We start from the raw sequence: 22,487 nt of genomic DNA, 5'->3' as shown, positions 1-22,487 counted from the left end.
TAAAACTAGAGGAATACCCTAGCTACTATTCAAACATGTAGCATTTGTCTTCACTGTTGCTAAGCAAACCTTAGCAAAACCATGGAAATCTGGTTTTATAATGGCAAAACAAGTAAGGATGTCTTGCTACGTGATTATGAGAAACTCTCCGTGATACCAAACAACTCATTACATGCTTCCTGCATTACATGCCTTCAAATCTTGACCAGACATAGCTCATTATCTGATGAGCTCTGGAGCTTGTATTAGACTAAATCACCCCAGGTAATTTCCCCCCCCCCCCCCCTTCTTTCCACTTCCCACTTCTTCTCTTCTTTTCCAAATCTCTTCTTTTCTTGTTCTACTTATTGTCACCTTTCCCTCTTTCTGCACCTTGACATTTCTTCTGTACTAGGTACGTGATCCACGATCTTGGGCAGGGGGCATGCGTGCCTGCCAGCCCGGCAGTGCTGTGATTTGATACAGCACCAATCGATCTTCAGATCCAGGCCAAAGATTTTTGCATGAACATGCTGATCAGTTCTACCAAAACACAGATCAGCCTATGAATGTGTTTATGAGTGAAAAGATAATCATGTGGAGCCCCCCAGATGGCCAGACTACATGGGGAGCAGTAGCAAGATAACATGGGACTTGGTGTCACCCTTGTTCCAGTAGAGGACAATTATTACGCAAGCTTACCACTTTTTAGGCACTTATATGATCTTGGAATTGGCTAATGTGGTACCATACAACCCAATTGTACAGGCTTCCCCCAATGACTTGAAAAACATCCGACTAAAAAGGGGGAGAAAGCCTGCTTGCTGTATAATTATTTATTCAGAGTGAAGTGGAAGAACAAAAGGGATGTTTTCGTCCTGTCTTTCATTTACGCAGATACAACAGTCCAAATTTGAACAGTATCGGGTGTTGTTGAGAAGCCCCTCTGTGTTCACGTTTCTCGCAAAGCCAGTACAAAACAAGTGTCTGTATATTTATTTCAATTGGCTCTGTACAACACTTTTTTGCTTTTAAAAAGCAACAGGAAGAAGTGGATCCTTCCTAAAATTTCAGGAAGAGATCTTCACGGCCTTTTGTATTCAGAAAGTGCTGTGGCCTAATCCCCAAATCCAGATGTAGTTAGTCGGCTGCATGAGAGGCATTTTCTAGATGTCCTCCCTGGTCCCCTGACCCAAAAGTCACCTCGAAAAAAGATGTTGTGTCTGTAGCAGGAATAAGGCATGACACCCTTTTTTTTTGTGTGTCCTTCCTGTCCTGGCCAACCTTGTCTCTGCTTCAAGGACTGCTTCCGTTGCTTTCACACACTAGTGAAGTATTAGTATAGAGTACAGCATGGCACAGTCTAAGGCACACAATTCATACACTAGGGTCTCGAAAGATGTTAAATAGTTAGGAAACTGGCTATCGCATTTTGAGAGAACCTAAAATCACAGCATGGAAAGTTTATAGTTACAGTTACAAAACATTTAAAAAAGTAAAAAAAAAAAACATAAAAAATGAAAAAGGGAAAAAAAATAAAAAAATAAAAAACCCAAAGTCATGTTGTCTTTTTATTGAGTTAATGTTCTGTTGTTACTGGTGTTTTATTGTTAACCATTGTTGTTTGCTTTGCAGGAACACCAATCTGCAGCACTGATATGTTTATACTGACAGCAACAGGGTGTTGCTCTCTGAATACATATGTCATCCCTTAGAGCGCTGCTGGAGGAGATTTCTCATCCACAGTTAAAAAAAAGAATGTGTACGCTGAAGCATGGGAGCCAGGGATGAATTACTCCTATGGTTCGGCATATACCGTATTTATCGGCGTATAACACGCGCCGGCATATAACACGCAACTCAATATTTTGAGAGAAATTTCAGGAAAAAAGCTTAAATTTTAAATAAACAGCTTTAAACTCAGAACATTTTTTTTTTAATCAAATGACATCTCACCAGTGCCCATGAATGCAGCCTCATCAGCAGTGTCCAGCAATGCATCCTCATCAGCAGTGTCCAGCAATGCATCCTCATCAGCAGTGTCCATATACAGTATACAGCCTCATCAGCAGTGTCCATATATGCAGCCTCATCAGCAGTGTCAATATATGCTGCCTCGCAAGCGCAGTGTCCATATATGCAGCCTCGCAAGCGCCATTGGAACTATCCAAATCTGTTTTAAAAAAGGCCGGGAAGCAGCGCCGAGAGCAGAAGGGGCGGGCCAGGCCGAGGTGAAGGAAGGACGCTGTCATTAGAGCAAAAGGGGCCGGGCCAAGGAGAAGGGAGAACGAGCGAGCGCAGTCATTGGAAATCCCGCCTCCTCTGCCTAGACGTGTGACGTCTGTCATAGGCGGGACTTCCGATGACTGCGCTCGCTCGTTCTCCCTTCTCCTCGGTCCGGCCCTGCCCCCTTCTGCTCTTATGACAGCTCGTCCTTCCTTCTCCTTGGCCCGGCCCGCCCCTTCTGCTCTCGGTGATGCTTCCTGGCCTTTTTTTTTTAATATCGGCGTATAAAACGCACTGCTGCTTTTTCCTCCATTTATAGGAGGAAAAAGTGCGTGTTATACGCCGATAAATACAGTATATTTTTCTTTTTTTTTTTTGGCACAGATTTCAATAAAAAAAAAAATAGTTGTTATTTTATTGACTCAAAGTTTTATTGTTACTGTGTTTTATTGTTAAATGTTGTTGTTTGCTTTGCAGGAAGGCCATTCAGCTGCAGCACTGATCTGTTTATTCTGACAACAGTAGGGTGTGCTTCCAGAAAACATACGTCAGTGCTTGCTGCAGGGGGAGATTTCTCATTCACAATTAAAAAAATAACGTATATGCCTAAGCATGGGGGCCTGGTTTGTCAGTGGACTGATTGTCCCTATGCTTCAGCATATATTTTTTTCACTTTTTTCGGCAGAGATTTCTTTATCCACATTGATCGATGTAAATAGAGGACTCTGTTAGGTTCTTTTTTTGTTCGGCCTGAAAAAAAGAACATTGCATAGATGCGCAATATTAGAAGTAGATGGATGCATGGCGGAATATTCTAATGAGGGCATACCACACACTTTTTCTGGCAGAGATTTCTTCATTCACATCGATCAATGTGAATGGAGGAATCTGTTAGGTTCTCTTTTTCCGTTCAGCCCACAGGCTGTATGAAAAAAAAGAATATTACAATATATGCCCAACAAGGATGGGCGACGTTGACTGGTTATACCTGGATGCTGCCTGCAGCTATAGGCATCATGATGGTATTGGTTTTATCAGCCAGCATTCAGCTTTAATGTAAAAGCAGTCCTAGTGGCTAATTATCTGCTAATTGCTTTTACAAGTAACGGGAGGGGACATCCCCCTTGTGCAGCCTTCCACGCCTTTCTCTGGCTCTTCCGTCTCACAGGGGAACCTGAGAATGCAGCCAAAAATTCCGCTGGCTGACCATAGACTGGAACAGCTCCAATCATCTAAATGGTGTAAGAAACCGGAAGCTACGGGCATTTGATCACTTCACTTTTGCTGGCTATAAACAGCGCCATTACTAAATTGGGATAGCATCTGATCACACCGATCTTCATCTGATCAGATTATTTAAGTGCAGAGGAGAGGTCTAGACTCTAATTGACCCCATATTTCTCAGAAAAGTACCTCTCACTGCCTATTGCTTTCACAAGGGATATTTACATCCCCTGTGATAATAAAAGTGATAAAGAAAAAAATGAAAGGGACAGTGTCAAAAAAAAAGCAAAATAAATAATTAAAGGAAAAGTTAAAGCACCCCTGTCCTCATGTCCAAAGGTGAACACAGCATCTGTCTATGATCGGTATGTAAACAGAGATTGCACTATGCAAGAAAGGTATCATCAAGAATGACAGATCAAGGGTAGTAATTCTAGCATTACTGTGTAAATGTAAAGTGGTAACCTATAAAGGCTTTTAAAACATTGTCTACGGATATTAAAAACGTATGTAGTTTGTTGCCGTTGCATGGGTGTGTGCAATTTTAAAGCATAACATGTTTGGCGTCTATTTACTCAGCGTAATACCCTCTTATACTTTACCAAACAATAGGGCAATATATTGTGTTTTTTTGCATCAACATTCAAAACAGTGTATTTTTCCCCAAAAATATGCATTTAAAAAAAAACCTGCACAAATACTGTGTGACATAAAAAAATGGTAAGACCCACCATTTTATTGTCTAGGGCCTCTTGTTTAAAAATATTTATAGTGGTTGGGGGGTTCAAAGCGATTTTCTAGCAAAAAATACAGATTTTTTTCAAACAAAACTTGTCAGAAAAGGCTTGGTCTCTAAGTGGTTAAAAGAGTTGGTGATGTGTGGCATAAGCTTCTAATGCTGAGCGTAAAGTGCCAGGAAAGTTCAACCCCCCCCCAAATGATCCCTTTTTGGAAAGTAGACACCCCAAGGTACAAGGTATATTAGATAAATGTGAGTCGCACTCATTTATTTTGGGGAAATCAGACCCGAATAAATTGTGCAAAGAGAAGGCTAGGGGGATAGATACATCCCAAGAAAAAAGTGGGTCTTTTAAATGGTAGCTCCCAAAATCACATAAACATATTATTTTTTTAATAAAATTATAAATTTATTATACACACATTCTATATTATACAAAAATGAACAAACACTCAAAAGTGTAGAAGAAACCAAAGTCATCCTATGATGTTGTACATAAAAAGCACCCGAATATATATACCAGATAAAAAACACAATATGCCAACATGTTTCGCGGTATATCTTATCCGCTTCTTCAAGGCTTTTTTTGTGTGTTGCCCGTATGGTTTTCACAGATGCCAAAGGATATCCCAAAGGGATACCCCAAGGTATTAGCTGAGAGGCATGTTGAGTGCATGGAAAATTTTATTATTTGCCACAGGTTTTTGATAACTTGTGCACAAAACAAAAAGGGCTAGGTGAACATGAACAAGGCAGCCGCCAACACTCAAATGTGTCCCCACATGTAGTGATAAACAAAATGCAAAATATGTGTGGCGCTACCTCCAAATAAATTGATCAATTGAGCAGCAAGAAAAAATATATGTGCAAATTGCAAAAAAATAAATAAATTCATGAAAATATGAAGAAAAATTTTAAAATTTACATATACATACATATATATATACCCTCTACTGGGTAAATAATTCCAGATCACTGGTGCTGCAAAACTTATAGCTCATAATAAATGCAAGTGAATAAATCAAAGCATAAAGATGCAACTTTCCTTAGCATAAGTGAAATCAAAAGAATTTCTAAAAATATGTAAATAGGAGTCTGTTGAACGTGAAAACATATGTGAATGTCCAAAAAAAAATAATTCAATAGATTGTTCACATAATAAAGTATTATAAAATGGTTAAAAGAAGAAGAAGAAGAATGTGAAACAGGTAAAAGTTATGATCCAACTGAAAAAAGGCATCAGCTCTTTGTGTGTTGCGTTCAAACTCCCTCGCACCATCCAGAGTCAACCCCAGTGTGTCCTAAAAGCTCAACTCAGGTAAATACCACAAAGGTCTAGCAGCGCTTTTCGGTTATAGACAATCTTGCAACAGGTCACTGTAAAATCTCCTCTCTTTCAATCAACAAACCGAGGATAGAGTAGATAGGGCAAATAGAGAAGATCAGTACCTCTCCCACTTGGTGTCATATATCCTCCTCTCCTTCACTCAGTACAGGTCATATGAGGTAAAAAGGCCTTGAGAAAGTCATGTACTTTGTGACGAAATGCCTCAGGAGGAGAGGGATGACGTCACTTCCTGGCACGGCCAAGACCAGAAGTTCTTAGGATATCAATGCTGATTGCCTTGTATTTACAAGTACGTTACTACTGCTGATTAGATATAGTTTATAAAAATACTACACAATAGAGATTCCTGTACTGAGTGAAGGAGAGGAGGATATATGACAGCCAAGTGGAAGAGTTACTGATCAACTCTATTTGCCCTATCTATTCTATCCTTGGTTTGTTGATAGGAGGAGAGGAGATTATATAGTGGCCTGTTGCAAGATTGGACAAGAGGTCCCGTGCCTGATTGACACGGGATCTGAAGTCACTGTAATAAAAGATGACTTTTATGCCTAGTGGTTTGGGGAACAGGGCCAGCTGGCCCTCTCTTGGCTGTCCCTCGAAGACAACAAATAACCTGCCAATACTGGTGGAAAGTGTTACTCATGTGAAGATTCAGATAGATGATAAAGTTGTGGAGCAAGTGGGGATCATGGTGACCCACGGCCCAGTAAGTTCAGCAGTGCCGATTGTGCTGGGTATGAATGTACTAAAGGACTTGGACTTACCCTGCTTACTGGCCATGTTTGTACATTTGGGCCTGTGTGTGTGGGGCTGTGGTCTGTGAGCTGTTTGGCTCAATATGACTTGGGCCTATGAGGCCTACCAGAGAGCAGTGAGGAGACAACCTGAACAAGGGGTTGTTTGTACACCTTCTAAGTAAAAGCTACCCCTTGCAACCCTCCAAGAGGTAGCCTGGTCCCTGCCCATTGAGGCTCACAAGAAATTACAAGGGGCAACAGTGATGGTGGAACCCAGAAAGGACTTAGCGACACAAGGGGAGTGGTTGGTTGCCCCAATCTTATCCAAGGTGCAAGGGCAACTGGTTTCTATGTGAACTGTTTCATTCTGTTTAATAAAAGTGAGCTGACATGCCCTAAAACACAGATAGGACCGACTCATTGGAAAATGCATCTACCACATAAGTATAATCACCTCAACACTGCAATGTATGCATGTAGTATTTTAGACGCAGTAATGTCATCACTGGATATCTGTGTTTTTTGTATGCAATGCAGGAAGATCAGCCCTGATATAAGCAGTGGACTGGCACCTGAGAGGCACAGCTTTTGGGAAGCATCAAAATGCTTGAAAGGTGGATGCCAGTCTGGAGGAGTGGACATTCCTAGGCAGGCTGCATTTTTATTCAGACTGCCCTAGGTAACAGTCACATGTAATGCTAAACCTCCATGATTGAAAGAACTGAAAGCCATTGAATGAAAGGGATGAGCCAGAGACAAAAGGGTTAGAATATGATGCTGGACATCCTCTAGCCAGGAAATGACATCAGTAGCTGCAGCTTCTTATAAACACAATGAGCAGCTTACAGTGTGCAGTGAAATCAAATTATGCTCACAATTGTTCAAGACTTGAGCGAGGCTAGAGTTCAGCTATTCTTTTAGGAGCATGTCTAAAAGTATTTGTGACATCAACACGTCAGACATAAGTATTTGGCTCTTGGTATTTACTCCATGAGCAATTTTTAGTTACACTGTAGCAACCCTTGGCTGCTATTGTCCAAAAAAAAAATATAACACTTTACTTCTAAAATCGAATGTCTGTCTTTTGCCCCTAGCAGGAATCCAATGCTTTAGACATTTAGGATGCAAGAAGAAGTACTTTAATAAATAACCTCTGTTTTTGAGGACATCATTATCTATTTTTATTCTTCCTAAATGTAGTATACACAACAAATGTGATCTAATTTATTTACCTGGGGAGGGTTGGGCCGTGTTTTGGAACCTTTGTTTGTTTTTGTTTGATCTTTGATTGTTTTATTCTTACCATTTTGTACATTCCAGATGTCCATTAGACAAAGCCAGGTAAGGCAGACTTGGGGTGCCCCTTTCCAGGCAATGCTTAATAATAAACTCAGTTACTTTGATGCCAGATTCTAATATTGCCTGGATAGCATCTTGCTGTCCCTGCAGAGCAGCACAGTGAACTGGCAGAAGTCCCTTTTTGTTACATTTTCTTGTGGATGCTCCTTGGGAAAGCTGTAAAAGAAAATATTTTAAGATAATGCTATAATTGCTTCCTAAAGCACAAAGCATGATCTATGATTAATGAACAATGCACTGTCATCCAAAATATATCCCTAAATGCAGGGCTGAATTTGGACATCATACTACTCTTGGCTCATGTAAACAATTATGCATTTTTGTACAGGTGTCACCTTATTTATGATAGGATTTTAAAAGCTAAAGCAAGACGGTCCTGCTAGAAACAGAATGCTGTCTGTTTTAAATACAAAGCTGAAATTAAGAGAAAGGAGAGATGGTAAACTGAGCCGCACAGTCTGGTAACTCCTGTCAGCAAACAGATTTGCTTGATTTACCTACACATGTTGAAAGGTAGCCAAACAACAAATAAAAGCTACAAATTGTAAATGTTGTGTCCTGGTGCTGCCGCTCATGTCTCTGTTGTTCTACATTAACACAGGTTTAAGAGAGCTTTAAAGGATTTTCTTTTAATTTATACATATTTAAAATGATGATTTATACCTGTCTTTTTACTATAGGTACACAATCTTTGTTTTAGAAATAAACATTTACTACCTGAAAAAGAATCCACAGAGCAGTATGATTTAGGTAGAGAGAACCGCACAGCAGTATTCTTCCTCTTTCCAGACAGGTTGGCTCCATTGAAACCTGATATGCTTGATAAGGGATAAGTCACTACACTGCTTGCCCTTATGTATTTTCATATTGCATTAGATATAGAGATATAAAGTTTACAGATGTGTTACTAAAGCCTTACCCCCGGAGGAACTGCTGAGGACTACTGTCATTTAAACCTATTTCACCTATTTCCCCCACTCACCGCATGCACAGCCAGGACATTGCATTTCTGGCATTCTTCCACTGGCTCAAGAATCAGTCTAGGGGTATATTTTTTGAGTTTTATTAAACGGGAAAGTGGATAGGGATGGAAGCATGAGATACCAGGTACTGTAGAACTGCAGAACTTTAGGCTGCACTGTACTTTCTCCTGGTTAATAAGTACAACTCTTGGCTGTCTTGCACAGCTCCTGGCTGCAGTAAGCATTTTAACAATATAGCACACTCCTGGTTGTCTTGCACAACTCCTGGCTGCACCAAGCAGATGAGTCACCCCACAGTCACCTCTCCACTGTGTAGCAGGATCAAGTACACACTCGGTCCTCAGTCATTAGTGGAGCTTCCTCACTCTGGTCCTTCTGGCTTTTATCCAGACTCTGACCCAGTCTCTCTTTGGTAGGGCCCGCAGCTAAACCTAGCTGCAACCATGATATCTTCCAACATTAAGAATTTCTGAGGCTTCTCTTCTCTGTCTCTCCCCCCTGGGTAAGAGCCCCCAGCACAGGGGTCTCCTCCAGCAGGCTGGATGCTGGAACCCCAGGCTACCAGGACGCAGAATATTTATAGGCTCCCCAACCACCTGCTGGACAACCCTTTTCAGGGATTGACCAGAGATCCATAATTATTCAGGCTGCGTGTTCTGCTTTCCCTCCCACTATACTTCCTGAACTCTCCAGAAGACAGGGGGAAGCAGCAGAACAAGGGGAAGCAGCAGTGAGACACTGAACAGCCCAAAGCAATCAACCCTTGCTCCTCTGATTACTACATTTACCTAGCAGCCTACTCTAAGCTAAGAGGGTGCTACTCTATAGTGGCTCAATCCCAATGCTTAAATGATAACTAAACCCAGGGCAAAAATGTAAAATGCATGTGTAAACGTGAGAAACCACAATACATTGCAACATCATGTACCCACTCTATATGTGGTATGTTGTGTTCTTAACAATTATAATAACAATAAAAATAATCATTATAATAGTAAAAGTACAATGTAATAAAACATATAATGCAATATTACTATAATGTTCTCTGTAATTCATCAGTCAAAGAAAAACATGTCTTTGCATAAGACTTTAGAATGAGTAAAAGAAAAATAAAATCACTTCCATTTTAATGTTTGGAGTATAAGAGACCACTCTGCATGACAATAATATAAAACAGATACTGTGTTATATTTATGTTTAGTCTAATGGTGACATAAAACTTTACCAACCTTCTTGAAAGGAAAAATTATGATAATGCTGTGCCATGATTTTCTATTCTGCATATCAGTTTTATTTTCAATATGAATCCTGCTGCTATGCAGCATATCTTTCATCTATATTGTGTAATGTAAAAAATCTTTATTGCATTTAGTACTTTTTTTTTTTTTTTTAGGAGGAACATTGCTTTTAATTTTCAACCACTTAAATTATTCATAATTCATAAATGCAATATGCCATAGAATCGAATCAAGTAGGGATTAGTCTAATAATCACAGTGTGCCTTTAGATTGGAATTTATTCAGAGCCCTAAAAAAGTTCTAGCTAAATTTGTTTGGGACTATTGTATTAGCATATGCAGTTTACGCATCAAAAAAAAATCAATGTTGCTTGTTTCAATTTTTTTTTTTATAGTGATTTCTATTTGAATATATAAACAAAACATTACAGCATAGCTCACACCCTGCTGATGGACAAAGCATCATGAATATTTACAGAAATCGACAATAATCAAACAGCTATAATTCAGACATTTGCTGAACTACAATGTACGGAAGAACATGTAGCCCAACCCTCAAAAATTCTACTCACCTGCTCGCATTTTGCGAGTGGATGATGAGGATGGCGAGTAAGGGCTGTGCTGTAAGAAAAGGGTGGACCCGGGGCGCAGAGCAGTATGCCCTGAGCCCACCCATTGTGTGACAATAGCGAATGCTGCATTGAAAGGGGGCACGCTGTGGTCACTCTGCATTGAAAGGGGGCACGCTGTGGTCACTCTGCATTGAAAGGGGGCACGCTGTGGGCACTCTGCATTGAAAGGGGGCATGCTGTGGTCACTCTGCATTTAAGAGGGCACGCTGTGGGCACTCTGCATTGAAAGGGGGCACGCTGTGGTTATTCTGCATTGAAGGGGGCACGCTGTGGGCACTCTGCATTGAAAGGGGGCATGCTGTAGGCACTCTGCATTTAAGGGGGCACGCTGTGGGCACTCTGCATTGAAAGGGGGCACGCTGTGGTCACTCTGCATTTAAGGGGGCATGCTGTGGGCACTCTAAAGCTGTTGTTGTTGTTAATATTTTTTTGTAACTTAACTTAACTCTGAATAAAACATTTAACAGTGTAATTTTATGAGATATTTTATGAGGGCGTGTTTAGGGGCGGAGCAGGGTAGGGTTTGGGTGGGGCAACAAGTGGCGAGTAACTTTTAAGGCCTGGCTAGTTGCTTATGACTTGAAATTTTGAGCACTGATGTAGCCTAATAAAGTGCTTTCTTAAAAAAAAAAAACTCTGCACACCTTTTTTACATAGTGCTTACCCCTAAGAAGTCGCTTGATATTTTGGGTCCTTTGTTTTTGTGCCCTCAACTCTGCGAGCAGTTTGTTACTCTCTGACACATGCCAAACAACAAAAAAAATAAAATTCCCAGCTCAACTTACCAGTCAGTCTGCAACAAACCGAATTGTCATGTCTAACAGTTGACGTTAAAAACAGATGTTTAATTTGCACACATTTGCAAATACACGTGTAAGCTGCAGAGCCACTTCACGACACCCCAGTATTATCTGCAGTCCTAACTCTATAAAAATTGAGAGCCTCCATAGTAGGAGCAGATATATAATAATGGTTAGATTAAGGACTGGTATGCCTGGAGGGAGCCTACCCCTCCTTAACCACTTGTCCTCCAGAAGATTTACCCCCCCCCCTTCATGACCAGGTCATTTTTTTCGATATGGCACTGCATTACTTTAACTGACAATTGCATGGTAATGCAACGCTGTACCCAAATATCATTTGTGTAATTTTTTTGTGGTGCCTGAACACTGCAAACCCTCGCAGTTACTGTTTCTGTGTGCAGGAGGGGGCCCTGCTGTTAAAAATTAGATACAAAATTCAAAATCGCATGTACTTGTCATAAAGGTGCAGAAAAATTGGGCCTTGGGTGTTGGTGGTGCCTGAACAATGCAACCTCTTGCTGGGTGCAGGAAGGGGCCCTGCTGTTAAACTTTACATACAAATCTGTCAGGTGCAGAAAAATTAGGCCTTGGGTGTTGGTGGTGCCCTAAACCAAAAACATTGTTGGAAGCTAGCATAATCAAGATTGAGGTATAGGAATAGGCAGCATATGCAGTCATCAAGGGATGGCAGACCCCTAGCAAATTCAATCAGTTACAACAGCATCAGGGGCTTGATAGCTGCTGTTGATCCAGGACTCATTTTGATAAAAGTCAGCTGGTCAACTGAGTCTGTGGACAGATGCACTCTTTTGTCTGTCACAAAACCTCCAGTAGCACTCAATGTCCGTTTGGAAAGCACACTGGAAGCAGGACAGACCAGTAGCACAATTGCATATTGAGCAAGCTCTGGCCAGTGGTCCATTCACAAGACTCAGTAACCCAGTGGATGCTCAGTTGGAAAGGTCTCCAGTCTGCTCTTGCCCCTAGATAATCTTGCACCATATGATGGAGGTGCTGCCGATGGTTGCGTAAACCTAACAGCCCTGGGCGCTGAGGACTAAAGAATTGATTAAAGACATCCGTCAGCCGGCCGCCTTCTCCCCCGCTCCTCCTTTGGCTAAACGAAGCCTCAGAAACATGTCCAGAAAATGGTAACCTTCCAGTGTCTGGAAAGGTGTTACACAAATTTTTCTTCAAGGTTTCCTCAAGATGTTTCATCCTCTGCTCCCTCTGTGAAGGCAGGAGAAGCTCTGTAACTTTACCCTTGTAATGTGGTTCAAGAAGGGTTGCCAACCAGTAATAATCCCTCTCCTTGATACCACAAATCTTCTGGTCCTTTCGCAGGCTTTGCAGAATCAAGGAGCCCATTCAGCGTAAGTTTGAGGAGGCATGAGCTTCTGAGTCCTCTGGGTCACTAAGCAAGACATTATCAGGAGCAACCTCTCCCCAGCCACGTAAAACTCCTAGGGTTTTTGGGGAATGAAAACCATCCCTTGAAGACTGCTGTATGTTATTCTCTACATCCATGCTGCTACAATCCTCCTTCTCTGACTCCTCTTCCTCCTATGTGTTTTGTTGCCCCGCAGGAATGATATCTGCATAAGGGGGCCTTGTGAGGAAAGGAAGTCCTGTTCTGCCTCAAGTGCCCTGTCCATGATTTCATGAAGCACGTGCTCCAGCAGGAAGACTACAGGGATAGTGTCACTGATGCATGCATCATCCCGGCTCACTATCCTTGTGGACTCCCCAAATGGTGACAGGACAGTGCATGCATCCTTTATCAGCAGCCACTGGCGTGGCAAAAAGAAGCCAGGCTCCCCTGAGCCTGTCCTTGTGCCATACTCACACAGGTACTCATTGATGACCTCTGCTGCATGTGCAGCCGCTGCAGCATTGCCAATGTTGAGTTCCACCTGGTGGGCATGTCACAAATGAGGCGGTTAGTGGGCAGGTTGAATCCTGTTGATTGTCAGATAGCCGAGCACTGGCATTGTATGACCGCCAGAAATGGCCACAGACTTTTCTGGCCTGCTTCAGAAGATCTTGTAAGCCCAGGTACCTGTTCAAGAAATGATGCACCACCAAATCCAGGACATGTGCCAAGCATGGAACATGCGTCAAGTGTCCCTGTTGGAGGGCGGAGAGAAGGTTGGTGCCATTGTCGCATACAACCATTCCTGGCTCAAGCTGCCATGGTGTCAACCACATCTGGGCCTGCCCCTGCAGAGCTGACAGAATCTCTGCCCCGGTGTGGCTCCTGTCCCCTAGACAGACCAACTGAAGCACTGCATGGCATCTTTTAGCCTGACTGCTTGCATAGTCCCTTGAATGCTTAGGGAGCACTGCTGGTTCAGAGGACAATTTAGCAGAAGAGGACATAGAGGAAGAAGAGGATGAGGGGGTTGAGTAGACAGATGTAGCAGAATCAGCACCAGCTTTTTGGAGGCGTGGTGGCAGAACAAGCTCCAGCACTGAACCCTGTCCTGCATCCTTCCCAGCTGCCAGCAGGTTTACCCAGTGCGCCATGAAGGAAATGTAACACCCCTGTCCATGCCTGCTGGATCAAGAGTCAGCAGTAATGTGAACCTTCCTGCTGACTGCTCTGTCCAACAAGGCCAAAACACTACCTTCCACATGATGGTAGAGAGCTGGAATGGCCTTATGTGAAAAGAAATGTCTTTTTGGAACCTGTCACTGTGGTACAGCACATTCTGCAAATTCACTAAAGGGGGCAGAGTCTACCAGATGAAAAGGCAGCAGTTGTAGTGCTAGCAATTTGGCCAAGCTAGCATTTAGATGCTGAGCATGTGGATGGCTGGTACAGTATTTTTTTATGGTTCAGCAACTGGGGTAGCAAAATTTGCCTGCCGGTGAAATAAACAGGTGGTGTACTGCTAGCAGATTGGGTGCAAGTATCTGTGGCATCCATTGCTATACCATCATTCCTTTTAGTGCAGGTTTTTGAGAAGACATGGGGTATAGTAGGGGTAGAGATCCCGGATGAGGAGCAACGAGAAATCTGCACTTTTTTTATATGTTGGTCTTTCACGTGCTGTTGCCAATGGACTGCATGGCAGGTTGTCATAGTTACATAGTTACATAGTTACATAGTTAGTGAGGTTGAAAAAAGACATCAGTCCATCCAGTTCAACCTATGATGTGTGTGTGTGTTTGCTTTTAACCGTACATCGTATACCCCTGTATGTTGTGGTCTCTAAGGTGCCCATCTAATAGTTTTTTGAAACTATCAATGCTCCCTGCTGATAAGACTGCTTGTGGAAGAGAATTCCACATCCTTACCGCTCTTACAGTAAAGAACCCCTTACGCACTTTAAGGTTAAACCGCCTTTCCTCTAGTTTTAGTGAGTGGCCACGTGTCTTATTGTATCTCCTTTCTCTGAATAGTTTGTTCCTTATGCTAGGGTCGCCAGTACAGTATTTGTACATTGATATCATATCCCCCCTCAATCGTCTCTTCTCCAGAGAGAATAGGTTCAGTGCTTGTAGCCTTTCCTCATAGCTGATGTCCTCCATTCCCCTAATCATTTTTGTTGCCCTTCTCTGGACTTTCTCCAGTTCCAGCACATCCTTCCTGAGGACCGGTGCCCAGAACTGGACAGCATACTCCAGATTAAGGATGATCGAACTTTTGAAAAGTTCGGTTCGGCCAGAACATCCGAACTTCCTGAAAGTTCGGCCCGGATTTCAGAACCCCATTGAAATCAATGGGACCCGAACTTCGGTAATCAAAAAACACCATTTTGAAGCCCCAAAACCCAATAAATGCCCCTAAAAAGTGCCTAGGGTTCTGGGTCATGCCCCATTAACTATTAATCACACAAAAAAAAGTTCTTAAAAATTGTCATTTTTGATAAAAAAGCCAATTATTGAAAAATTAAAAAAAAAAGAGATTTTTTGATTTTTACTTTGGATTTAGTATCTGGGGGGTCTAAAAGGTGTGCATGTGAAGTTTCAGCTCTGTAGAATGTCCAGAACCATGAAAAAAAAAAGATAATTTTTCAGTAGAACAGGGATGTGGTTCGGGAGCCTCCTTTAACTTTAACACCTATATGATCTTTTTTTCTGGTTCTGGACATGCTACAGAGCTGAAACTTCACAGGTACACCTTTTAGACCCCCCAGACACAAAATCACACAAAAAAAGTTCTTAAAAATTGTCATTTTTGATAAAAAAGCCAATTATTGAAAAATTTAAAAAAAAAAATAAATAAAAAAGAGATTTTTTTGATTTTTACTTTGGATTTCAGATCTGGGGGGTCTAAAACGTGTACATGTGAAGTTTCAGCTCTGTAGCATGTCCAGAACCATAAAAAAAAAAAGATTGTTTGTATTAGAAAACTTTAAGCACAGGAATATGGCTTCTCTGCTGTAACACCTTGCCGGTTTAATAGAAGGCATTTTTTTGGGTTCTTTGCAGTCAGGAAAAACATCTGAACTTGTGTATAGTGGTACTGTGCACAAGTTCTGATGTTTTGCCTGCCTCCAAAACCCCCCAAAAAATGCCAGCAAAAACACACCTGGGCATTTTTTTTTTTTGACGCTAGCGTTTTTTTTGGCATTTTTTGGGGTTCTTTTGAGGCAGGCAAAACATCTGAACTTGTGTATGGTGGTATATATACACACATACATATATTTATATACACACCTAGACATATATAAGTGTGATAGTAGCAGAAATATATTACTGTAAATGATTTCATTAGCGCAAGCATATATTTCTGCTACTATCACACCTATATATGTCTAGGTGTGTATATAAATATATGTATGTGTGTATATACACCACTATACACAAGTTCAGATGTTTTGCCTGCCTCAAAAGAACCCCAAAAAATGCCAAAAAAAATGCTAGCGTCAAAAAAAAAATGCACAGGTGTGTTTTTGCTGGCATTTTTTGGGGGGTTTTGGAGGCAGGCAAAACATCAGAACTTGTGCACAGTACCACTATACACAAGTTCAGATGTTTTGCCTGCCTCAAAAGAACCCCAAAAAATGCCAAAAAAACGCTAGCGTCAAAAAAAAAAATGCCCAGGTGTGTTTTTGCTGGCATTTTTGGGGGGGTTTTGGAGGCAGGCAAAACATCAGAACTTGTGCACAGTACCACTATACACAAGTTCAGATGTTTTTCCTGACTGCAAAGAACCCAAAAAAATGCCTTCTATTAAACCGGCAAGGTGTTACAGCAGAGAAGCCATATTCCTGTGCTTAAAGTTTTCTAATACAAACGATCTTTTTTTATGGTTCTGGACATGCTACAGAGCTGAAACTTCACATGTACACTTTTTAGACCCCCCAGATCTGAAATCCAAAGTAAAAATCAAAAAATCTCTTTTTTTTTTTTTTTTTTTTAATTTTTCAATAATTGGCTTTTTTATCAAAAATGACAATTTTTAAGAACTTCTTTTGTGTGATTTTGTGTCTGGGGGGTCTAAAAGGTGTACCTGTGAAGTTTCAGCTCTGTAGCATGTCTAGAACCCCCAAAAAAAGATCATATAAGTGTATGCTCTACTGAAAAATGATATTTTTTCTGGTTCTGGACATGCTACAGAGCTGAAACTTCACAGGTACACTTTTTAGACCCCCCAGACACTAAATCCAAAAAAAGTCATGCCTGCCTCCAAAAATGCCCGATAAATGCAAGAAAAAGCGCCGTAGAGAAGCCGTATTCCTGTTCTAATAAAAATTATAAGAAAATGCTAATTTTTGGGGGGTTCTGGACATGCTACAGAGCTGAAACTTCACATGTACACTTTTTAGACCCCCCAGATACTAAATAAAAATCAAAAAATCTCTTTTCTTTTCTTTTTATTTTTCAATAATTGGCTTTTTTATCAAAAATGACAATTTTTAAGAACTTTTTTTGTGTGATTTTGTGTCTGGGGGGTCTAAAAGGTGTACCTGTGAAGTTTCAGCTCTGTAGCATGTCCAGAACCAGAAAAAAAAGGATTGTTTGTATTAGAAAACTTTGAGCACAGGAATATGGCTTCGCTGCTGTAACACCTTGCCGGTTTCAAAGCAGGCATTTTTTTGGGTTCTTTCCAGTCAGAAAAAACATCTGAACTTGTGTATAGTGGTACTGTGCACAAGTTCAGATGTTTTGCCTGCCTCCAAAACCCCCCAAAAAATGCCAGCAAAAACACACCTGGGCATTTTTTTTTTTTTTACGCTAGCGTTTTTTTTGGCATTTTTTGGTGTTCTTTTGAGGCAATCAAAACATCTGAACATGTGTATAGGGGGTATATATAGGCATATATGTCTGAATATATACCCCTAGACATATATAGGTGTGATAGTAGCAGAAATATATTACTGTAAATGATTTCATTAGCGCAAGCATTTATTTCTGCTACTATCACACCTATATATGTCTAGGGGTATATATTCAGACATATATGTCTATATATACCCCCTATACACATGTTCAGATGTCATGTCTGACATCAAACATGTCCTCAAAAAAGCACTGGCAGTGGCAGCCCCTGCAGCATAAAAAATGCTTGCTGGTGAGAAGCCATAATCCTGTCCCGAAGCAACTCAGAGAAATGATCATTTCTCTATAGCGGTCACCCTGCTATGGAAGGGTTTTGTCACCCTGCCATAGCAGTCACTGCCAGTTAACCCTACACTACACTACGGTCCCCTGACACTTAACACTTTCCCTACAGAAACTAAATTTTTGAAGCTAACTTAAGTGTAAAGGAGCACTCTAACTACACTAGATATCCCTTTCCTCACACTAAAAATAGCTAAATGACACTTTTAAAGTAAAATTAACAGAACTGCTTCCACTCTCTTCCATGTCCAGTATAACAATGCTGGGAATATGGCGGGGGCGATCTTATATACTGGGGGGCGTATTCACTAATGATTGGTCTAGGGACCCCCTAGTCACTCCAATCACATTCCTAGCATTCTCCTGCCCCCTCAATTGGCTTTTGCTAATGGTTCTGGTCCAATCACGGGCTTTTAAAGCCCATTTCCTGAAGCATTGCATTTTGGGCGGTTCTGGTTGCCGAATTCCGAACTTTTTGGGCAAAAAGTTCTAAATTCGGCCGAACCTCGAACACCCAATGTTCGGGCCGAACCGTTCGATCATCCCTACTCCAGATGTGGCCGGACCAGAGTCTTGTAGAGTGGGAGAATAATCTCTTTATTTCTGGAGTGAATCCCCTTTTTTATACATCCCAGTATTCTGTTGGCTTTGCTTGCGGTGGCTTGGCATTGCATGCCACTGCCAAGCCTGTTGTCTACCAGTACCCCCAAGTCCTTTTCCATCCTAGACTCACCCAGAGGTTCCCCCCCTAGTGAGTAGTTTGCTTTCTGGTTTCTGGCCCCCAGGTGCATTACTTTACATTTTTCAACATTAAACCTCATCTGCCATGTAGTTGCCCACCCCGTTATTTTGTTCAGGTCCGCTTGCAAGGTTTCCACATCCTGCATAGAAGATATTGGCAAGCCTAGTTTAGTATCATCTGCAAATACTGAGATTGTACTAGATATCCCCTCCTCTAGATCATTTATGAATAAATTAAACAGGATTGGTCCCAGGACAGAACCCTGGGGGACCCCACTTTCCACACCCGCCCAATCCGAGTACTCTCCATTAATCACCACCCTCTGGACTCTCCCCTGGAGCCAGTTCTCTATCCAGGTACTCACCTTATGGTCCATACCTACCTTCCTTAGTTTGTACAGTAAGCGTTTGTGGGGAACGTTGTCAAAGGCCTTTGCAAAGTCCAGATACACCACATCCACAGGCTTTCCCTTATCTAGGTGGCAGCTCACTTCATCGTAAGTCATATGTCTTGTCAAGCATGTGGTGCCCAATCGGCTGGTGTTCTGGCCACGCTTGATCAGCTTCAAACAGAGCTTGCAAACAGCAACGCTGCGGTCTACTGCACGTGTTGAAAAAAGCCCACACCAATGAACTTTTGGAAGTCAGTGGGGAGTTAGTAGTGCCCTGCACCAGGGGAGCTCTATGGTGTGATGCAATAGGGTGGCTTCCCTTAAGGCGTCCCCTGGAGCACATCCTGCCTCGGAGTTGTGCTACCTCCCCTCCTCACTTTCCTCCTCTATTCTCTCAGGCACCCAAGTACAGTCAGTGACCTCATCATCCCCTCCCTCCTCATCACTGGAGCAAACTCAGCAGTATGCTGCAGCTGTGGGAACATGACTGCTAGTTTCTTGTTCATCATTGTCACCCCCCTCTCTCTAGGCTCACGTTATTCCCTCCCTCAACCTGGGAACCAACATCGGAGCATTCAAATTGCTGCATATCCTCCAGCATCATGTAACTGACACTATGATCAAATAATTCAGGTGACTCCATTGTGCATGATGGTGAGGCTACAGAAGGAGTAGCTGCGGACAAGGAGCCTAAGGAACGGGCCACTTTGACAGCTGTGGTGGAATGCAAACTAGTATGAGCCTGGGTGACTGAGGATGAGGAGGATGAGGACGGCTTAGTTATCCACTCCACCAACTCTTCTGCAAGTTGTGGTTCAATAACACGGCCAGCACCGGAAAAAAAGGACAAGCGCGCCCCGCCTGCAGAGGATGCACCATACCAATGACCTCCACTTTTCACTGTGGACACAGAGGCTGCTTGCCCTCTTTTAGTGGCCTGTGAGCATCTGCCTCTCCTTGTTGGCCTTTCAGACATGATGTGGATTTTGGGGGGGGGTTCATAACTATTTATTATAGAATGTGGGATGGAAATATGATGCATGGGTGCAATACTTTTGTGCTTGGTACACTATAAACTGTTTTATTATTGTGTTTTATTTTCTGGGGGGATTTTTTATTTTTTTTTAGTATAGAGTGTGGGAAGGGAATATGGTGCTTGGTTGCAATACTTTTGTGCTTGGTGCACTATAAAATGTTTAATTTTATATATATATATATATATATATATATATATATATTCTATATATATGTATATATATATATAAAAAAAATGAATAAAACCAAATTAAAAAAAAAACAAAAAAAACCTGTTGAGGCAGCAGGAATAGGAACAGGAATGCCCTATATAAAATTAGTGCTGGTGCAAAACCACACACTTCTGGAGCAGAAGGAAAACTGGCTGCACGGGCTGATATATACTACACTGCTGATATATACTGCACTGCTGATATATACTACACTGTCTGAGATATACTGCACTGCTGATATATACTGCACTGCTGATATATACTTCAGGGGCTGATATATGCTGCACTGCTGGTATATATTGTATGGGCTGATATATACTGCACTGCTGATATATACTGCACTGTCTGAGATATACTGCACTGCTGATATATACTGCAGGGGCTGATATATACTGCACTGCTGATATATACTACACTGTCTGAGATATACTGCACTGCTGATATATACTACACTGTCTGAGATATACTGCACTGCTGATATACACTGCTCTGCTGACATATACTTCAGGGCCTGATATATACTGCCCTGTCTGAGATATACTGCACTGCTGATATATACTGAACTGGTGATATATACTGCATGGACTGATATATACTGAACTGCTGATATATACTACACTGTCTGAGATATACTGCACTGCTGCTATATCTGTACTGCACTGGCTGATAAATTACTATATACCTCACACAATCCACTACCTGCCTAACCTCACTCCTATCTCGCCCTAACACACTTTACATGGCTGCCGTTTCAGTAGCTGCCTTATATAGTGTGGGGCGTGGACCTAGCCCCTGTGCCATGATTGGCTAAAGGCACCCTGCCTTTGTTCAATCATGGCAATGAGAGGACATTGTGCTGTGATTGGCCAAAGCATACAGGTCAAAGTGCATGCTTTGGCCAATCACAAGCACTTGCGCAGTGCATTATGGGGCGCTCATCGGTGGGCGAATATCCGCGAAGCGCCCCATATGTTTGTGTGTTCTGTGAACACACGAACATCCAATGTTCGAGTCGAACGTACATTCCACTCAAACTCGAAGCCCATCACTATTGATCCCCACTGGGTTTTTTTATATTTTACTCAATAAAGGAAAAAAACTACAATTTTTAAAATAATATATACATATTTTTTTCCTTTCTGCAATAAAACATATCCAATTCAAAATGGAAAAAATCGAATTTCTTCATAAATTTAGACCAATATGTATTCTGCTACATATTTTTGGTTAAAAAAAAATCCCAATAAGTGTATATTGAGTATATTGATTGGTTTGTGCAAAAGTTATAGAGTCTACAAACTATGGGATATACTGGAATTTTTTATTTATTTATTTAATTTATATACTAGTAATACTAGTATACAAGTAATGGTGGAGATCGTCAGCTTATAGCGGAACTGAGATATTGCGGTGGACAATCTGACACTTTGCGGCAAACAATCTGACACTAACTGACACTTTTGACACTGTGGGGACCAGTGACACAAATACAGTGATCAATGCTAAATATATACACTATCACTGTACTAATGACTAGGGATGATCGAACGGTTCGGGTCGACCATCGGTTCAACCCGAACATTGGCTGTACGAAATTCGGCCGAATTCTGAACTTTTTGATGAAAAAGTTCGGAATTCGGCAACCAGAACCGACCAAAATGCAATGGGACAGGAAATGGGCTTTAAAAGCCTGTGATTGGACCAGAACCATCAGTAAAAGCCAATTAAGGGGGCAGGAGAATGCTAGGAATGTGATTGGAGTGACTAGGGGGTCCAGAGGCCAATCATTAGTGAATACGCCCCCCAGTATATAAGATAGCCCCGCCAAATCTCTACCATTTTAATACAGGCCTGTGGAAGAGAGTGGAAGCAGTTCTTTTACTTCTGCTTCAAAGTGTCATTTAGCAATTATTAGTGTGAGGAAAGGGATATCTAGTGTAGTTAGGGTGCTATTTTCCACTTTAGTTAGATTTAATAATCTAGTTTCTGTAGGGAAAGTGTTAAGTGCCAGGGTGACCGTAGTGTAGTGTAGGGTTAACTGACTGACTGCTATGGCAGGGTGACCAAACCCTTCCATGTCAGGGTGACCGCTATAGAGAAAAGATCGTTTCTCTTAGGTCACTTATAGAACAGCGATATGGCTTCTCACCTGTCAGCCTGCTTTTTGCTGCAGGCGTTTATAGGGCTTTTTTGAGGACATGTTTGGAGTCAGGCATGACATCTGAACTTCTGTGTATGGGTATATATACACACACACTTATATG

The 22,487-nt window shown here is 41.6% G+C and overlaps 1 protein-coding gene across 1 annotated transcript in view; it reads right to left on the bottom strand.

Moving 5' to 3' along the window:
• LOC309552612 (uncharacterized protein) overlaps positions 1–22,487 on the bottom strand; it is a gene marked incomplete at both ends in the record, with an annotated part of 398,170 nt that overhangs the window by 38,437 nt on the left and 337,246 nt on the right. The window contains one exon of the mRNA XM_082253553.1: positions 7,560–7,771. Within this exon, the coding sequence (XP_082109679.1) occupies positions 7,560–7,771 (212 nt within the window). The remainder of the gene's footprint in view (positions 1–7,559; positions 7,772–22,487) is intronic.

This window comes from Pelophylax lessonae, assembly GCF_965119305.1.
Source record: "Pelophylax lessonae genome assembly, chromosome: 4".
Lineage (NCBI taxonomy): Eukaryota > Metazoa > Chordata > Amphibia > Anura > Ranidae > Pelophylax > Pelophylax lessonae.
Note: the sequence above shows the minus strand (reverse complement) of the source record. Positions and strands in the feature narration are given on the sequence as shown.